The 15,753-nt window shown below is 49.8% G+C and overlaps 1 protein-coding gene across 1 annotated transcript in view; it reads left to right on the top strand.

The window, feature by feature from the left end:
* The window catches only part of SDHB (succinate dehydrogenase complex iron sulfur subunit B), a 30,868-nt gene extending 15,531 nt beyond the window's left edge, over positions 1-15,337 (top strand). Inside the window, exons 3-8 of the mRNA XM_042951432.1 lie at positions 5,509-5,594; positions 8,067-8,203; positions 8,836-8,952; positions 10,050-10,151; positions 11,384-11,506; positions 15,116-15,337. Coding sequence (XP_042807366.1) covers positions 5,509-5,594; positions 8,067-8,203; positions 8,836-8,952; positions 10,050-10,151; positions 11,384-11,506; positions 15,116-15,193 — 643 coding nt within the window. The 3' untranslated portion in view covers positions 15,194-15,337. The remainder of the gene's footprint in view (positions 1-5,508; positions 5,595-8,066; positions 8,204-8,835; positions 8,953-10,049; positions 10,152-11,383; positions 11,507-15,115) is intronic.
* The last annotated feature ends 416 nt before the right edge of the window (positions 15,338-15,753 follow it).

Raw genomic sequence — 15,753 nt, 5'->3', positions numbered from 1 at the left:
AAGAAAAGGATAATGCCGTAATAACCAAGTTTGGGCTTGTCCCAGGGGTGCAGAGTAGTTTTAACATTGGAAAATCATGGGTGCCTGGGTGGCTCAGTTGGTTAAGTGTCCAACTCTTGATTTCAGCGCAGGTCATGATCTCACTGTTTGTGAAATGGAGTCCACACCAGCCTTCAGGGTCCGAACTGGGTGTGGAGCCTGTTTGAGATTCTCTCCTCTCTGCCCCTCCCTGCTCACAGTTCCCACTCCCACCCCCACCTCTCTATCAAAGTAAGTAAACATTTAGGAAAATTGGAAAATCAGTCCGTGTCATTCACCATAGTAACAAGATAAAGGAGAAAAACCAGAAGTCTGCACACTTGAAAAAAGAAGGGGAGCTTCCTCGACTAGATAAAGAGCATCTATGGAAAATCGACAGCTCACTATGAAATAGTTAGTGCTCTGCCCATAAGGAACATAGCAAGGGTGTCCACTCCGCTTCTGTTGAGTGTTCTACATGACATTTGAACAAGTGCATTAAGGGCAAGTTAAAAATAAAGGGCATGAAATTTGGAAAGGAGGAAATAAAACTGTCACCAGTCACAAATAACATCATTGCTTACATAGAAAATTTGAGGGAATCTACCAAAAAAAAAAAAGAAAATTCCAGGGAATCTACAAAACTACAAGGACATAAGTAAATTTAGCAAGGTTGCATGGTACAAGGTCATGCAAAAAGGGGTTTTTTGTTTGTTTTTTTACTAGCATCAGCCATTATAGAATTTTATTGGAGGTTCTAACCAAGGAAATTAGGCAAGAGAAAATAGAGCAAATTGAAAAGGAAGAAGGAAACTCTTCATAGATGACATGACCTTGTATATAGAAAATCTTAACAAATCCACACCAAGAAACTATTAGATCTAATAAACTAGTTCAGCGAGGATATAAGATCAGTATATAAAAATCAGTTGTATTTCTATAAACTAGTCGTGAACAGTCCTTAAATAAGAAAATGGTTCCATTTACAATAACATGAAAAAGAATAAAATGCTGAGGATCCAACTTAGCAAAAGAAATGCAAGACTTGTACGCTGAGAACTATAAAACATCGGTGACAAGAAATTAAAAACCTAGGGGCAACTGGCTGGTGCAGTCTGTTGAGCATCCGACCCTTTTTTTTTTTTTTTAAGATGGTATTATACATTCCTTTTTTTTTAACCCTTATTAGAGAAAGAGAATGCAAGTGGGGGAGGGGCAGAAAGAGCAAGAATCCCAAGCAGGCTCCTCACTGTCAGTGCAGAGCCCATTGCAGGGCTCCAGCTCAGGCTGTGAGATCATGACCTGAACTAAAAATCAAGAGTCAGATGCTTCACCGACTGAGCCACCCTGGGTGCCCCAAGTGTCCCAGTTCTTGATTATGGCTCCAGTCATGATCCCCAGGTCAAGGGATCAAGCCCCACATTGGGCAACACACTTGAGTGTGGAGCCTGCTTAAGATTCACTCTCTCCCTGGGGCGCCTGGGTGGCTCGGTCGGTTAAGCGGCCGACTTCGGCTCAGGTCATGATCTCGCGGTCCGTAGGTTCGAGCCCCGCGTCGGGCTCTGTGCTGACAGCTCAGAGCCTGGAGCCTGTTTCAGATTCTGTGTCTCCCTCTTTCTCTGACCCTCCCCTGTTCATGCTCTCTCTCTCTCTGTCTCAAAAATAAGTAAATGCTAAAAAAAAAAAAAAAAAAGATTCACTCTCTCTCTTTGCCCTGTTCACTCTCAAATGGGGGGGAAGAAAAAAAGGAAAGAAATTAAAGACTTAGATAAATGGAAAGACATCCCATGTTTAAGGGCTGGAAAACAATTTTTTTAAGTAGTCTCCGCCCAACGTGGGGCTCAAACTCACAAGACTGAGTCACATACTCCTCCAACTGAGCCAACCAGGCGCCCCTGGAAAACAATCTTTTTAAGGTGGCACTGCACCCCTAAATTGATTTACACATTCAACACAATTACTGTCAAAAGCCCACCAGTCATTTTTGCAGAAATTGACAAGCAGATCCTAAAATGTCTATGGAAATGTAAGGGACACAGAATAGCCAAAAAAATCTTGATTTCTATGTAAAAATGTTATTTGCATCATTGTATATGATGGAGGAGGATTTAAGCAAGCTAAGGGTCCTTCCATAGGAAAACAGGTGATTATTGTCCTTTATTGGAGATGTTGAATGAAAAAAGCAAGGTGTTATTATATATATTGCTTTTTTTAGGTGTGAGAAAAATATACCAAACTCTTTAACAGTCCCTAGCTATTATGAAATTTAGCAGGAGAGATCACTTGAAGGGAGGGCTTTGGCTTTTTAACTTGATATTTGAAATTTTTGTAAAAATAGAGGATTGCTGCCATTTAAAACATGCCAGGACAAGAATAGACAGATCATTTGAATTTTTTTAAGTTGCAAAATAAACTCTACTTCAGTGAAATTCTGTTACAGAATACCAGAAGGAAGTACCATGAATCAGAAGCAAAAGAAGGTTTAGTCAGTGATTTGGGGCAATTGATTAGCAATTTTTGTAATTTGGGGGGAATAATTTCAAAATGCATGGGGTGCCTGGGTGGCTCAGTTAAGCTTCCAACCTCAGCTCAGGTCATGATCTCACAGTTCATAAGTTCAAGCCCCTCCCCTGCTCGTGTGCACTCGCGCTCTCTCTCTCTCTCTCTCTCTCTCTCTCTCTCTCTCTCTCTGTCAAAAATAAATACACATTTTTTTTTAATGTAAAATCTAGAGGAAAATTCTAGTCTTGAAACGTCAGGAAGGGGTTTAATCTTTTTAGATTTAAAATTGATAGTACTGGGGCCCTGGCTGGCTCAGGCAGAGGAGTGTGTGACTCTTGATCTTGGGATTATGAGTTCAAGCCCCATATTGGGTATAGAGATTATTAAAAAATAAAATTTTATAAATACATACATACATTAAAAATAGTGATAGTATCATAAGGGGAAAGGGTGGTCAACTGTAACATGTAAGCATTTAAATCTGTGTGGTTTAAAAGTTCCATTACCAAAATTAGAAGTCAAATAGCCAATTGCTGGTTATGGGCTGGAGGTGAGGGAGGGGCAGGATTCACCACTGATAGAATAGATTGGTGGTATAAATTTGGTCTTTTCCAGGGTTTCTGGCTCCTAAAACCCTTGTGATCCAAAGTGATAAGAGCTATAGGGTCATCTTTTGTTATAATAGTTTTGGTTTTGTTCCCAGTTCCTGAAATAGCTCCGGATAAATACTGAAGGTGAAATGGGCTTGTATTTTTTATTCATGACAAGCCCCTTTCAGCCGCCTGAGTTTACTCTAATGAGGTGGTTTCTAGAAGTCTAGATAACCACAGGTTGGGGTGGGGGCTGATTACTAGGGAACCAACCCTGTGTTTAGACTGTTGGAACCCTCTGCCCTACCCCTTGACCTGAGAGGGAAGAGAGGTTAGAGGTCAAACCACCGACCAGCAGCACCATGTAATCAATCATGCCTGTGCCGTGAAGCCTCCATGAAAGGACCCGGATTGTGGGGTTCAGAGAGTCTGGGTGCGTGAACTCGTGCAGGTGCAGGGAGAGGGCACGGAAGCTCTGCTCCCCTTCCTGGGCACCTTGCCCTGTGCACCTCTTCCACTTGGCCGTTCTACTAAATCAGAACCTAGTAAATTACCTGTTTATCCAAGTTCTGTAAGCTGCTCTAGCAACTGTCAAACCCAAGGGAGGGGATCATGAGAATCTCTGATCCACAGCCAGTCTTCCAGGGGACAGCCCGAGCTTGCAGCGGGCAGCGGGTGTCCGAGGACGGTGGGGGTGGGGGCTGGGACCGAGCCCTTCAGCCGTGGGATCTGATGCTGTCACCGGCCAGTGGTGGTGGGGCCAGATTGAGTTACACTGTGGGGACACCCAGCTGGGGTTGCAGGATTGCTCGGTTCCGGAAACCACACGCCTGGTGACCAGGAGTGTCAGAAGTGAAGTACTGGGAATGATGAGTTTTGGAGCTTTAAAAAAGATTTTTTCCTTTAAAAACAATTCCTAAGATCTCCTAAACAAAGAGGCAAAGAACATGGGTGGACCGAGTCTGTAGCATAGTCGACTAGAATGAAGGTGCCTCGCGGGCAAGGTTTTCATCTGTTCTCTGGTGTATGTCCAGCAGCCAGCGTGGAACCTGGCACAGCACACTTCCAATAAGCAGCTGGAGCGTGAAGACACATCAATGGCTTTATGACAGATACTCAACCACTGAAATACTCAAAGATCTCAGATTAAAACGATAATACTTCTCCATTCTCAAAATAGCAGAGGTTTTCAAAGGGTGGTTCCCAGTGTTAGCAAAGATAGGGTGAAAGGGGTACTTGCATCTTGCTGATAGAAATACAGATAATGCGGCCCTGTTAACTAATCTTGTTGTGGTGATCATTTCACCATATGTACCTAGGGGCGCTTTTTTTTTTAAGTTTATTTATTTTGAGGGCGGGCAGGTAGAGACAGAGAATCTCAAGCAGGCTCTGCGTTGTCGGCACAGAGCCCAACGCAGGGCTCAAACTCACAAACCATGAGATCAAGACCTGAGCTGAAATCAAGAGTCCGACGCTTAACTGACTGAGCCACCCACGCGCCCCAGTATATACGTATATTAAATTATGTGCTACGCTATCATGCTGTGCACCTTAAATTTGCATGTCATATGGCAATTATAGCTCAATAAAGTAGAAAAAAAAGAAATCTGGATAATGCTAAAGGATATCGGGGCGGGGCATATTTTTTAAAATCCCATGCATAGAGCAGGACTGGGAGGCATGGGCGTGACAACCAGGAAATAGGTTTGTTGAGCACGTGACTGTGCCAGATACTGTGAAAGTCGCATGCTTTTATTTCATCTTTGTAATAATCCTGCGATTTAAGTTTTGGTTCCATTTGACAGACAGGGAAACAGGCTCAGGGAGAGTGAACCGTTCATACAACTGCAGCCTCTGCACGATGATGATCACAGTTACACTGAGCGAATGTGGCAGGCACTCTGTCTGACTGTCCTGTGTGTTAATTCACCTGCAGCGGTCCCGTGAGATGTAGGGGCTGCCTCTGCTTCGTAGGTGGGAAGCTGATGAAGCGGTTTGCCAAGAACCTGGCGAGTGGCCGAGCCAGGGTTCTGACCAGGTTCTCAGACGCCAGGCCTGCGCCCCAAGTTCCAAGCCCTGTGCTGCTGCCCTTCCTCTCACCCCACTGCCCCCTCACGCATGGGCACTCGCAGTGCTTTGGAGTAAGGGGGCTCTCTCTCTGCTCCTTCAGCTTTCCTTTTCCTAGAAATGTATACGCAGCGTGACTCTGCAGGACTTACAATGTGTAAGAATACACAAAAATAGAACGATGGAAAAATTCCTGAGTGTGACCTCAGAAAGCCAAAAGGGTAAGAGCAGCTAATATACACAGACGTGTCAGGTCATATTATAATAATGAAGTGTAGGTACATTGGACTTCGCATCAGTACGACTGGAGTGTCTTGTTGTTTTTGGTCAGATGTGGTCCTATGGTGTTGGATGCTTTAATCAAGATTAAGAATGAAATCGATTCGACTTTGACTTTCCGACGATCATGCAGAGAAGGTAAGTATCTCCTTCCTTATTAGGCTTTAGACCCTTATGCTTGGTGCCCGGGCCGGCCACGACTGAGACAGCTACCCGAACAGCTGGCCATCCGCCGGGTGACCTTGCTGTGCGTCGCACTTCCTTTTCTTGGGTAAATGTGTCAAAAATTCGAACCGTAGTACAAGCTCTGGTTTCTGAATTTTCTTCCCGTCAGGAGCTTTATGTCACACGGTCACTGCATCCGGCGGTCCCCGTGAGCTGTCACACCCTCAGGGACCAGCTTGGGTCTGCTAGCCAGCCACTTCCGCACCCCTGCCAAGCTGTTTTACGCACGCTCAGAGCAGCTGCTCAGTAGGAACATTCTGGGTGGGAACAGAGTTTCCCACAGTGTGCAGCCGGTGTCGCAGGAGCTGATTTCCAGCAGTATTCAGACCCGCGTGTTTTACTTTAATAGCCGTGTGTTTATATGATACGTTAGAAAAATATAATTACTAATGACAGTGTAACAGTGGTAAAGTTTTTTAACATAAATCTAAGTAAACATGAGTTGATTTTAAGAAAACCCCTAGATAATCTTCAGTGGTACGTTTTGAGTACCAATCACAAAAGTCACAGAGGGATGCTACGAGGGCTGACTGGTCCCGATGGCCGTGGAGCACAGTGTGCGTGCCCGGCTCTGTTCTGTTCACTTTACGCGGAATAGACCAGCCCTATTAGTGTTTACGCTGAGGTCCGGGGAGGTTAAGGGACTTCCAGAAAAACACAGATAGTTGGGGAGCCAGGAGTCCGCCAGATTTGTCAGATTCCAGAACTGCACTCAGGCGGTACGGTCTGCTGGCCAGGCTTGGAAAACCTGAGAAAACGAAACAGAGGGTAGTGTGGGCCAAAACAAGTGATTGAATCTTCTTCCTAAAATAACCTTTCCTAAAAGGGAAAGTCACTATAGATATTGGCCCATCGCTTTTTAATCTTCGTCCTGCTGTACATTTCAGGTCATTCAGTCCTGCTTCTAAGACATCTGCTTTGATTCATCTAATCTTACAGGATGGGATTTAGTGTACCAAATGCTGACAGATATTACCATAGTTTGGCTGAGTCCTGCTGTTCAGGGAACATTCTGCTGTAATTAAACACCAACCTTCCCCATGTAAGTCCTGGCAACACAGGAAATATAGATGCTTTTCAGTAACCTTTCCCCGTAAGACTTTTTCAGAGCCAAGAATATAAGCTGTGGCCCATCTGGACTAAAAACTACGAAGCAGAATGATATTAATTACCACTCCTTTCTCTTCCCTTGTTGGTAAGAGAATTTCTAGGGGAGCCTTTTTCAGAGAAGAAGAAAATTTGTTTATTTTTGAGAGAGAGCATAAGTGGCTCCAGGCTCTGAGCTGTCAGCACAGAACCCAACGCGGGGCTTGAACTCACAAGCTGTGAGATCATGACCTGAGCCGAAGTTGGATACCTAACCGTCTGAGCCACCCAGGCACCCCAGATTTATTTTTTAAATTGTATGCCATCGCTTACAAAAGCATATTTCTCTGCTGGGATGCCAGGCTTACATAAATATATTGACGACATTCAGTCCCCTGGGGAACTATAGGAGTATTTGCTTAAGACACGCTTATTAAGATTCACAGAAGGGAGTGGTCTTACTAAAGTGATAACCCAGTGCACGTCTCACAAGTAATCACATTTCTCTGGCCTGATCTTCAAAAGACAGCTTCAGAGAAGTGGATTCATACTGCATAGTCATCTTTAAACTCTGAAATACCTAGGAAATTTCCCTACACGGGACGTGAGTCCAGGCAAAGAGAAGTCTCACTTTCAGGGTCCTGCGTCAGCACCTTATTTTTGCTGTGCTTTGGTTCCAGTTAGTTCATTCTTCTCCTTGGAAGGTCAGTGCTCAGCCAGTTTACGTGGGTTTCATATCCCCAGAGCCGCTATGCTGCTAGTTTTGGTGAAAACAGAGTAAGAGTTCTATGTGGGTGATCACACCCAGGCCTAAACCGGAAGATGATATTTTGCTTTTGGTTTCTGTCTGTTAGAGTTTGAGTTCAAGTAACAGGGAGTTTAAAAAAAAAAACTTTTTCCCCCCCCCTGGAAATACATGAATCGTGGAGCTAGGACTGATGTGGGCCCTCTGTGATGCCCCTGGAAATACATGAATCTTGGAGCTAGGACTGATGTGGGCCCTGTGTGATGCCACCAGTGCCCCAGGCCCCTTCTGTCTCCCAGCGCCATCTGTGGCGTGTCGATGCCAGCCTCAAGGTTACCTCACGGTCCCAAAATGGCTTTTGGAACTACGGCCGCTAGATCTGCATTCCAGGCAGAAAGATGGAGGAGAGGGAAAACAGCATCACCTCCTGCCCCAGTGGATTCTGTGTCAGTGCTGCCCCTGATGGTAGAGGAACAACATTCCAGAAAAGAGTTTGAAGCTGGACCGCCTGAGCGGGGGCAGGGAGGAGGTGTTAAATGCATTCTCTCTATCAGGCATCTGTGGCTCTTGCGCGATGAACATCAACGGAGGCAACACTCTGGCTTGCACCCGCAGGATTGACACCAACCTCAGCAAAGTCTCCAAAATCTACCCTCTTCCACATATGTATGTGATAAAGGATCTTGTTCCCGTGAGTTTCTGCCTCCCTCCCTCCCTCCCTCCCTCCCATCCCCCCTTCTGTCTCCTATCCCCCCCATCCCTCCCCCTTTTTTATCTTCAGGGGAGAGGGGAAGAGGTGTGTGTGAGAGAGAGAGAAAGATATGTTATCAGTTCTTTAGGGCAGGCTTTTTCCCTGAGTTAAGGAATTTGAATGGTGGAAGATAAACCCACCTAGAAGATTCTCCAGCAGCTCATTTGGTGAGGATTGTTTGGGAATAACTGGGCACAAGATTGTAGAGTTGGAACAGTCCCAGAATCAAGAATTTGGCCATAACTACAAAGAATTCATGTGGAAAATCCCAGTGGGGAAGGCAACACTGGTTACGCGTTGGACTTTAATTTCTGCCTCCCCGTGTTTGACCACCTTCACTGAGGGGCTATGGGATTGGAAGGCTTCCTGAGTGGGTGAAGGAGAGATTTCCGAGCCACAATTAACGCTGACCATTTCTCCTTCTGTAGTCTTTGCACAGATCCACGCCGAAGTGAGTCAGACTTCTGTAGGATCGGGGGGAAGTAGGGATTGTCCACGAAATGGGGTGAATAAGGAAGCTAAGGAGTGGTGGTGAAATCTGACCCTGTTTTCCTTCTGCCTCTTAACCTCAGGACTTGAGCAACTTCTATGCTCAGTACAAATCCATTGAGCCTTATTTGAAGAAGAAGGATGAATCCCAGGAAGGCAAGCAGCAGTACCTGCAGTCCATAGAAGATCGTGAGAAACTGGTCATTAGTCCCCATTTATTGTCTTGCTTTGAGGAATCTTGTTGCCAAGATGCTTCCCAGGAAGTGTGGCTTGGGGGGATGGGGTGGAGAGTGGCAGCATGGGATCGTGCGGACCGTTTATTTAGTGTGTTCTGGAAGGAAACTGCAAGAGCATCTGTCCAGGGGCTGGACTGCCATCCTCTCGGGACCACGTGGGCAGTGTGAACCCACAAGGGCCCACAGTGGACCAGGGGGTCTGGAGCAGGCCCACACTGCCTAGAAGGGCACGTCATTACCGTGTTGCAGGATGTTTGTCTTTTTCAAAAGAAACCTGTATGCAGATTACCAGGTTTTTCCAAGTTGACGCCCCCATCAGAGGCTCTTTGACACTCGGGGGCAAATCAGACACGTCCTGGCCGTTGGTGGTCCTGCTTCCACCACCTGTTTTGCAGACAGGAGCAAAGGAGTTCATGGCAAAACTGGGACTAGAACCTTGCTGTTCTTTGCTGACACCGAGAGTCCAGGGATTGCTGGGCAGGGTGGGGGACAGCCCTGTCACTCTGAGTTCCAGTATCCAGGCTGTGAAGTTTTTTTGTTTTGTTTTTTTTTAATGTTTATTTATTTTTGAGAGAGAAAGCACGAGCTGGGGAGGGACATGGAGGGAGGGAGGGAGACGGAATCCCAAGCAGGCTCAGAGCTGGTCGGCACAGAGCCCGACGCGGGACTCGAACTCATGAACCTTGAGATCATGACCTGAGCCGAAGTCGGACATTTAACCAACTGAGCCACCCAGGTTTCCCTGGTTGCTTTTCTTTGTTTTGCTTTTTGGGGGGTTTGTTTGTTTTTAGGTAACAGAGGTGGTGTATTAAAGGATAAGTACATTGTACATGGCCTTCAGAACTCTGGGTTCTAATCCAGCAAATGTTTACATTTTGGTTCCAAGATCTCTTTTTACAAATCTGATACATCCCTACAAGCCACCCCTAGGATTTTGCCAAGAAAACTCACATGCAAATAGTCGCTTTGTTCACGTGCCGACCGCCGACATCACATTCAGTCAGCTAGAAACCCAAGTCTCTCCGGCCTTGGGCCCCTGAATGCCCTTTCCCTCCGCACAGGATGGGCTGTATGAGTGTATTCTCTGTGCCTGCTGCAGCACCAGCTGCCCCAGCTACTGGTGGAACGGAGACAAATACCTGGGACCTGCAGTCCTTATGCAGGTAAGGTGCTCCTTCGTTGCTCTAAGAGAAGTTAAAACTGAGGCATCCAGAAGTCCAAGAGGACGGTGGGTTGTTGGAAACCAGGATGCCAACGGGCGTCCGTCACAGGCAGGGCAATGGGGTGCCTGGACTTCGCGTGGTTTCAGTACATCTTCTGCAAGATACCTCGTTTCTGTGTGGTGAGGGTCACCCCGAGGCAACGCACGCCCTGCAGATGTTAAAACGCATTCCTTGTGCAGCTGTCTCTTGCTTCCCCACATGCCCGCTTTCCCCAGACCACATCTGTCAGGCAGCCCCCCGTCTCCCTCCCCGGGGAGTTTGGACGTGCAGGCCGGAGAGAGAAATTTGACTGAGGGGCAGCCTCCCAGCTGTAAGTTTGGCACTTGTTTCCAGGCTGATGAAAACCTGGAGTCCTGGGTTTAGGGGTTGCTTGGAGAGGAGGCAGCACGGCCTTTCTGGGCACATCACTGCATGTGTACTCACTGCAGGGAAACTGCCTTTGTTCCTTCCCATAAAGCTGTGCTTTTTAAGTTTCTGGGCAGTGCTTTTCTCAGATTCTCGAGCAGCTCAAAAACACCAGTTCTCATTTCTCATCTTCCCACAAAAAGGGAAGCTCCGTGCGGTGTGACCACTTAGCAGCATTGATTCCCATCCACATAAAAGATCGAACGACGAGGCCCGTTCGTTCACCGTTGGCACCCGCACCATCGCTGTGAGGTCCTGGGGAACGGAGCCCCCTCCGCCTCCCTGCGCCAGCAGCCCGTGCTCAGGCGGTTGACCGCCTTCAGCCGGCCCAGGCCAGGCTCCCAGATGGGCTGGCCAATCACGGGAGTCTGTCGGTGGAACAAATATTAAATATCCTCTCTGGACAGAGATCTTAAGTCATCAGTCCACGGGAGACCATGGGTAGGTGCTGTGAAGGTGGTTCCCTGACTCAGAAGCTGGGCATCCAGGAAGCCAATGAGCGCCTTGAAGTGATGAGGGGGCGGTGCCTGCTCGCATGTAATTAAGCACCAGGGTACCAGGTGCAGTGTGGCTCAGAAGTTGGGGGGTCGTTAATCAAGGGGGTTACCGAGGAGGGGGGGGGGCTTGCCTTGAAAGATGGCAGGACTTAAGGAGCAGAGACGAGGCCCCTAAACTGAGAGACTCCCTCCCTTCTGCACCCCTGCCTGGGGCTTTGAGCTGTGACGGGTTAAGCTGCCAGCTCAGCGCCTCGGCCCCCGGTTCCCCAGGCCTATCGCTGGATGATCGACTCCAGAGACGACTTCACGGAGGAGCGCCTGGCCAAGCTGCAGGACCCGTTCTCCCTGTATCGCTGCCACACCATCATGAACTGCACGAGGACCTGCCCCAAGGTAGGAGGCGCCGGCGGCCCTCCGCCCTGCCTCCGGGCCGACGTGTCCAAAGCGTCCGAAGTGCCATGTGCGGTTCCCTCTGTGTCCCTGTGCCTCTGTCTCGCAGCGTCCCACAGCCAGTCTGCTATGCTCTCGCAGCCAGCCCGTTCGTTCTCGGGGTCTCTTCTCGGTCTCAGCTCGAGCTCACCTAGCTTTCCCTCCCCTTCCTGCTCGTCCTCCCACAGCCAGTCTGCTATGCTCTCACAGCCAGCCCGTTCGTTCTCGGGGTCTCTTCTCGGTCTCAGCTCGAGCTCACCTAGCTTTCCCTCCCCTTCCTGCTCGTCCTCCTGCTTCCTGGACTCGCCCTGATTTCAGCTCCGGCCATCCGCCTGTCTTCTCTGCGTTTCTGTGCCACATCCGAGGCGCGTGGCCCGCTGTGGGCTGGCTGCCCTTCGGTCCAGGCGGTGGGCAGGGAGCAGCCCGGGCCACGCAGCTCAGAGCATGGCTGCCCCTCGAGCAGAGACTATAGGCAGTGGGGTGAGTGTGTGAGCAGGCAGCAAGATGGAAACCGGGATAACCAGCCAGCAGCTTTAAAGAAAGCGTGGGGGGAGGCAGCCGAGCTTAAACAGGACATCCAGGTGGGTAATTCCCTTCTTTTTTTGCCTGACACCCGTGTTTCCAGGTGCCTGTCTCTGCCACGGTGCTTCTCGTGGTCCATCAGCAGTGGGGCCTGGTAGGGGCCCCCAGGCGGGGGTGAGGCTCTGCCCCCGGGACCTCTAATTTGTGGGGCAAGTTAGACCACTGACGTGCTCAGAACAGCTCCTGGCACAGTGAGCGCTCAGTAAATGGGTCCACAGACGGGTGCCCGGCCTGTTCCAGACTCAGAGACAGCAGCTCCGGGGGGCACTTGGCTTCTGGGTGCATTCCCTGGCGGGCGTCTTTGCATGACACATGGGAGCAGACAAGAACGGAGGCTGTCTGGAACCCATGGGAGGACACACAGGCCCAGATTGTTTGAACTGGAAGGGACCCTTTTACAGACGGGGAAGCCGAGCCCGGGCAGGAGTAGGGAGGGCAGCGACCTGCCAAGGTCACTGTCGGGGCAGGGCAAGGCCAGAAAAGCAGGCCCCCTGCCTCCCAGACTAGCCTCTTCCTGCTGCCCCAGATCAGGTGGGCTCGGGTGTGCTGACCCCCTAGTCCTGTGGTAAGCGGAGGCGGGCAGGGGCGCCGTGGACGCTCATCCCTCACCCCATCACCCCCTCCACCTCCCCAACGCAGCCTATGTTCCCCGCCTCTCGTGTGCCTTTCCAGAGATTGCACGCTGTACCAAATGCATACAGGGCCTGTTCAGTCCCAGTCACTGCCTTTACCCCTTAATTTATTTTCGAGATCATTCCATAGCAGCCTTGGAAGAGTGTTCTCTCTCCTTTTCTTTCCTTCTGAAGATCTCTTTTTTTCTTTCTCTTTTTCTCTTTTCTTTCTTTCCACACATTTCTCCCCCTCCCCCACCGCCACCCCCCACACTATGGAAGTGCTTTATTGGCAGTAGGGTCGAACATACAAAAGGTTCTCAGCGGATGGGACCAGGCAGTCACGAGGCTAGGTGACACCATGAGTGAGGAGAGGGAGGTGGCTTAAAAGAAATCCCATCATCTGGAGCGTCCTGATCACAGCACTCCACAGCAGCCCGTGGGTCTCCTCCGACCATCCTGTTCCAGGGCTTCCCAGGACAGCCTCCTTGGCCTCGGGAGGCGTCATAGTTACTCGGCCCCACCAGAGTGGGGACTGCAGGGCGGACAGCACCGGCTCCATAGCCCAAGATCGGGGGCATCAGCCCCCGCGGAGTCCAGTATGGAGAGGGGAGTGCCGGGGTCAGGCCAGGGCGGAGCATCTGGGCAGGGCCAGCTGGCCGGACGGGCTTGATCTCGGGCAGAGCTGGGTGCTTGGCATCAGTGAGAAAGTTGTTAAAAGGTGCCACCTCCTGGAAAGAGGATCTCTTTTGCATTGTTGGTGGCAATGCAAGCTGGTGCAGCCACTCTGGAAAACAGCATGGAGGTTCCTCAAAAAGCTAAAAATAGAACTACCCTACGACCCAGCAATGGCACTACTAGGCATTTATCCATGGGATACAGGTGTGCTGTTTCGAAGGGACACGTGCACCCCCATGTTTATAGCAGCACTATCGACAATAGCCAAAGTATGGAAGGAGCCCAAATGTCCATCGATGGATGAATGGATAAAGATGTGGTGTGTGTATACATATGTTATTCGGCAGTCAAAAAGAACGACATCTTGCCATTTGCAACTACGTGGATGGAGCTGGAGGCTATTATGCTAAGTGAAATTAGTCAGAGAAAGACAAAAATCATATGACTTCACTCACATGAGGACTTTAAGAGACAAAACAGATGAACATAAGGGAAGGGAAACAAAATGTAAAATCATGGAGGGGGACAAAACATAAGAGACTCTTAAATATGGAGAACAAACAGAGGGTTACTGGAGGGCTTGTAGGAGGGGGGATGGGCTAAATGGGGAAGGGGCACTAAGGAAGCTACTCCTGGAATCATTGTTGCACTATATGTGAACTAATTTGGATGTAAATTTTAAAAAGTAAAAAATAAAATTAAAAAAATAAAATAAATGTTTTAAAAAAGTGACACCTCCTGGGAGCCTAAGTTAAGCGTCCACCAGACTCAGGTCACAATCTCGTGGCTCGTGAGTTCGAGCCCCGTGTCACAGAGTCTGCTTGGGATTCTCTCTCCCTCTCTACTCCTCTCTCCCCCTCTCTCTGTCCCTCACCCTCCCTCTCCTTCCCCCTTCCTCCCTCTCTCCCTTTCTCTCTGCTTCTCTCCCCCCTCAAAATACATAAGTAAACTTTTTAAAAAGTGCCACCTCCTTCTTCACTCCCTCAGTTTCCTCTGCACGATTGTTGGAGCTGCGTGTGCGTACAGATTCAGGCCCCTGAGAGGGCAGCGCCACTCCTCCCCCCCCCCCCCCCCGGCCCAGGTCACGGGTGTTAGAGGTACCAAACTTCCACTTCCTGCTCAGGGCCCGTACGACCCACACTGTCATTTCAAGGGTAGAGTTGTGCTCCTAGAAAGACGGGGCTCTCTTCTCACCTCGGCTGCGTCCTTGTGCCCTGCTGAGGCGGCCGGCGCTCACTGGGCTCGTCATGGTGCCTCCTGCGGAAGCAGGGTTACTGGCCAGTCAGGCTGCCACGGGAGCTTGGGAAGGGTCCCCAGGGAGGGCCCTTCCTTCCCGGCACCCGTGAGGGCTCTCGTGTGTCCACGGGAACGCGTAAGAGACTGAGGGCTGCCGGCTGGTTGGGACGCCGGCCGTGGCCGTGGAAGAGCTGCCCTCTCCTGGACGTGCGTGCGTCTCGAGCACACGGCCCCCGTGGGTCTGCGCAGGGGGGCGGGAGGGGTCACCGGAGCCGTCCGGCCACTGTGAGGCGTCTCCAGGTGGACACCGGAGAGCCCTGAGCCCCAGCCCCTGGCTTTGAAAGGATGAGATTCGCATCGCCTTGCTTTGACCCCAGCCCCACTTGAGGGGGGTTCGCCCCAGGCCCTGGGTTCTTCATTCAGTCTCACGTACCCTTTGGTACTGATTCTCTTTTCTTCTCTCAAGGGGCTGAATCCAGGCAAAGCCATTGCTGAAATCAAGAAAATGATGGCCACCTATAAGGGGAAGAAAGCGTCAGTGTAACTGTTCCCGCGCTAACCGCGACTTAACCGGCCCAGCTAGACATACTTTATATCCAATTTGAGGTCTTGATTTTCCATGAATACAGCATGTATAATAAAGATTCTAAGAAAGAAATAAATGCTATTCTACTTTATTAACAAAAAAGCACGCCTGTTCCTTTTACTTGCTGAAGAGGGATGCACGGGTGCCAGAAGGAAGGGCCCTTATCCTTGAAGAGGGCCAGACCCTGGAACTGAGCCCCTGGGGGTAGGGCGGGGTCCCGGTGGACAGGCCTCCTGGGCCTGGGACTTGTTCCCTTTGCCCTGCCCCCGTGGGACGCCCTCAGGCAGCTTCCTCCTCCTCCTGGCCTCTCGGTCTGCCCAAGTGGGGGTGGGGGGGTTGTGACCCTGCCCACCTCCCCCCAGCTCCCTGCAGGACGGAATGTGTGCGTTCACTGATGGGAGCTCTTGTCCTACAGCCTCCCGGGTCCTGAAGCTTTCAGTATTAGAATTACTTCGAGCCACGTCTTGCTAAGTCAGTTAGACGCCTCCAGCACAGAGCAATGACCGGGATCAGCTGTG

The sequence above is a fragment of the Panthera leo genome, chromosome C1 (assembly GCF_018350215.1).
Source record: "Panthera leo isolate Ple1 chromosome C1, P.leo_Ple1_pat1.1, whole genome shotgun sequence".
Lineage (NCBI taxonomy): Eukaryota > Metazoa > Chordata > Mammalia > Carnivora > Felidae > Panthera > Panthera leo.
Note: the sequence above shows the minus strand (reverse complement) of the source record. Positions and strands in the feature narration are given on the sequence as shown.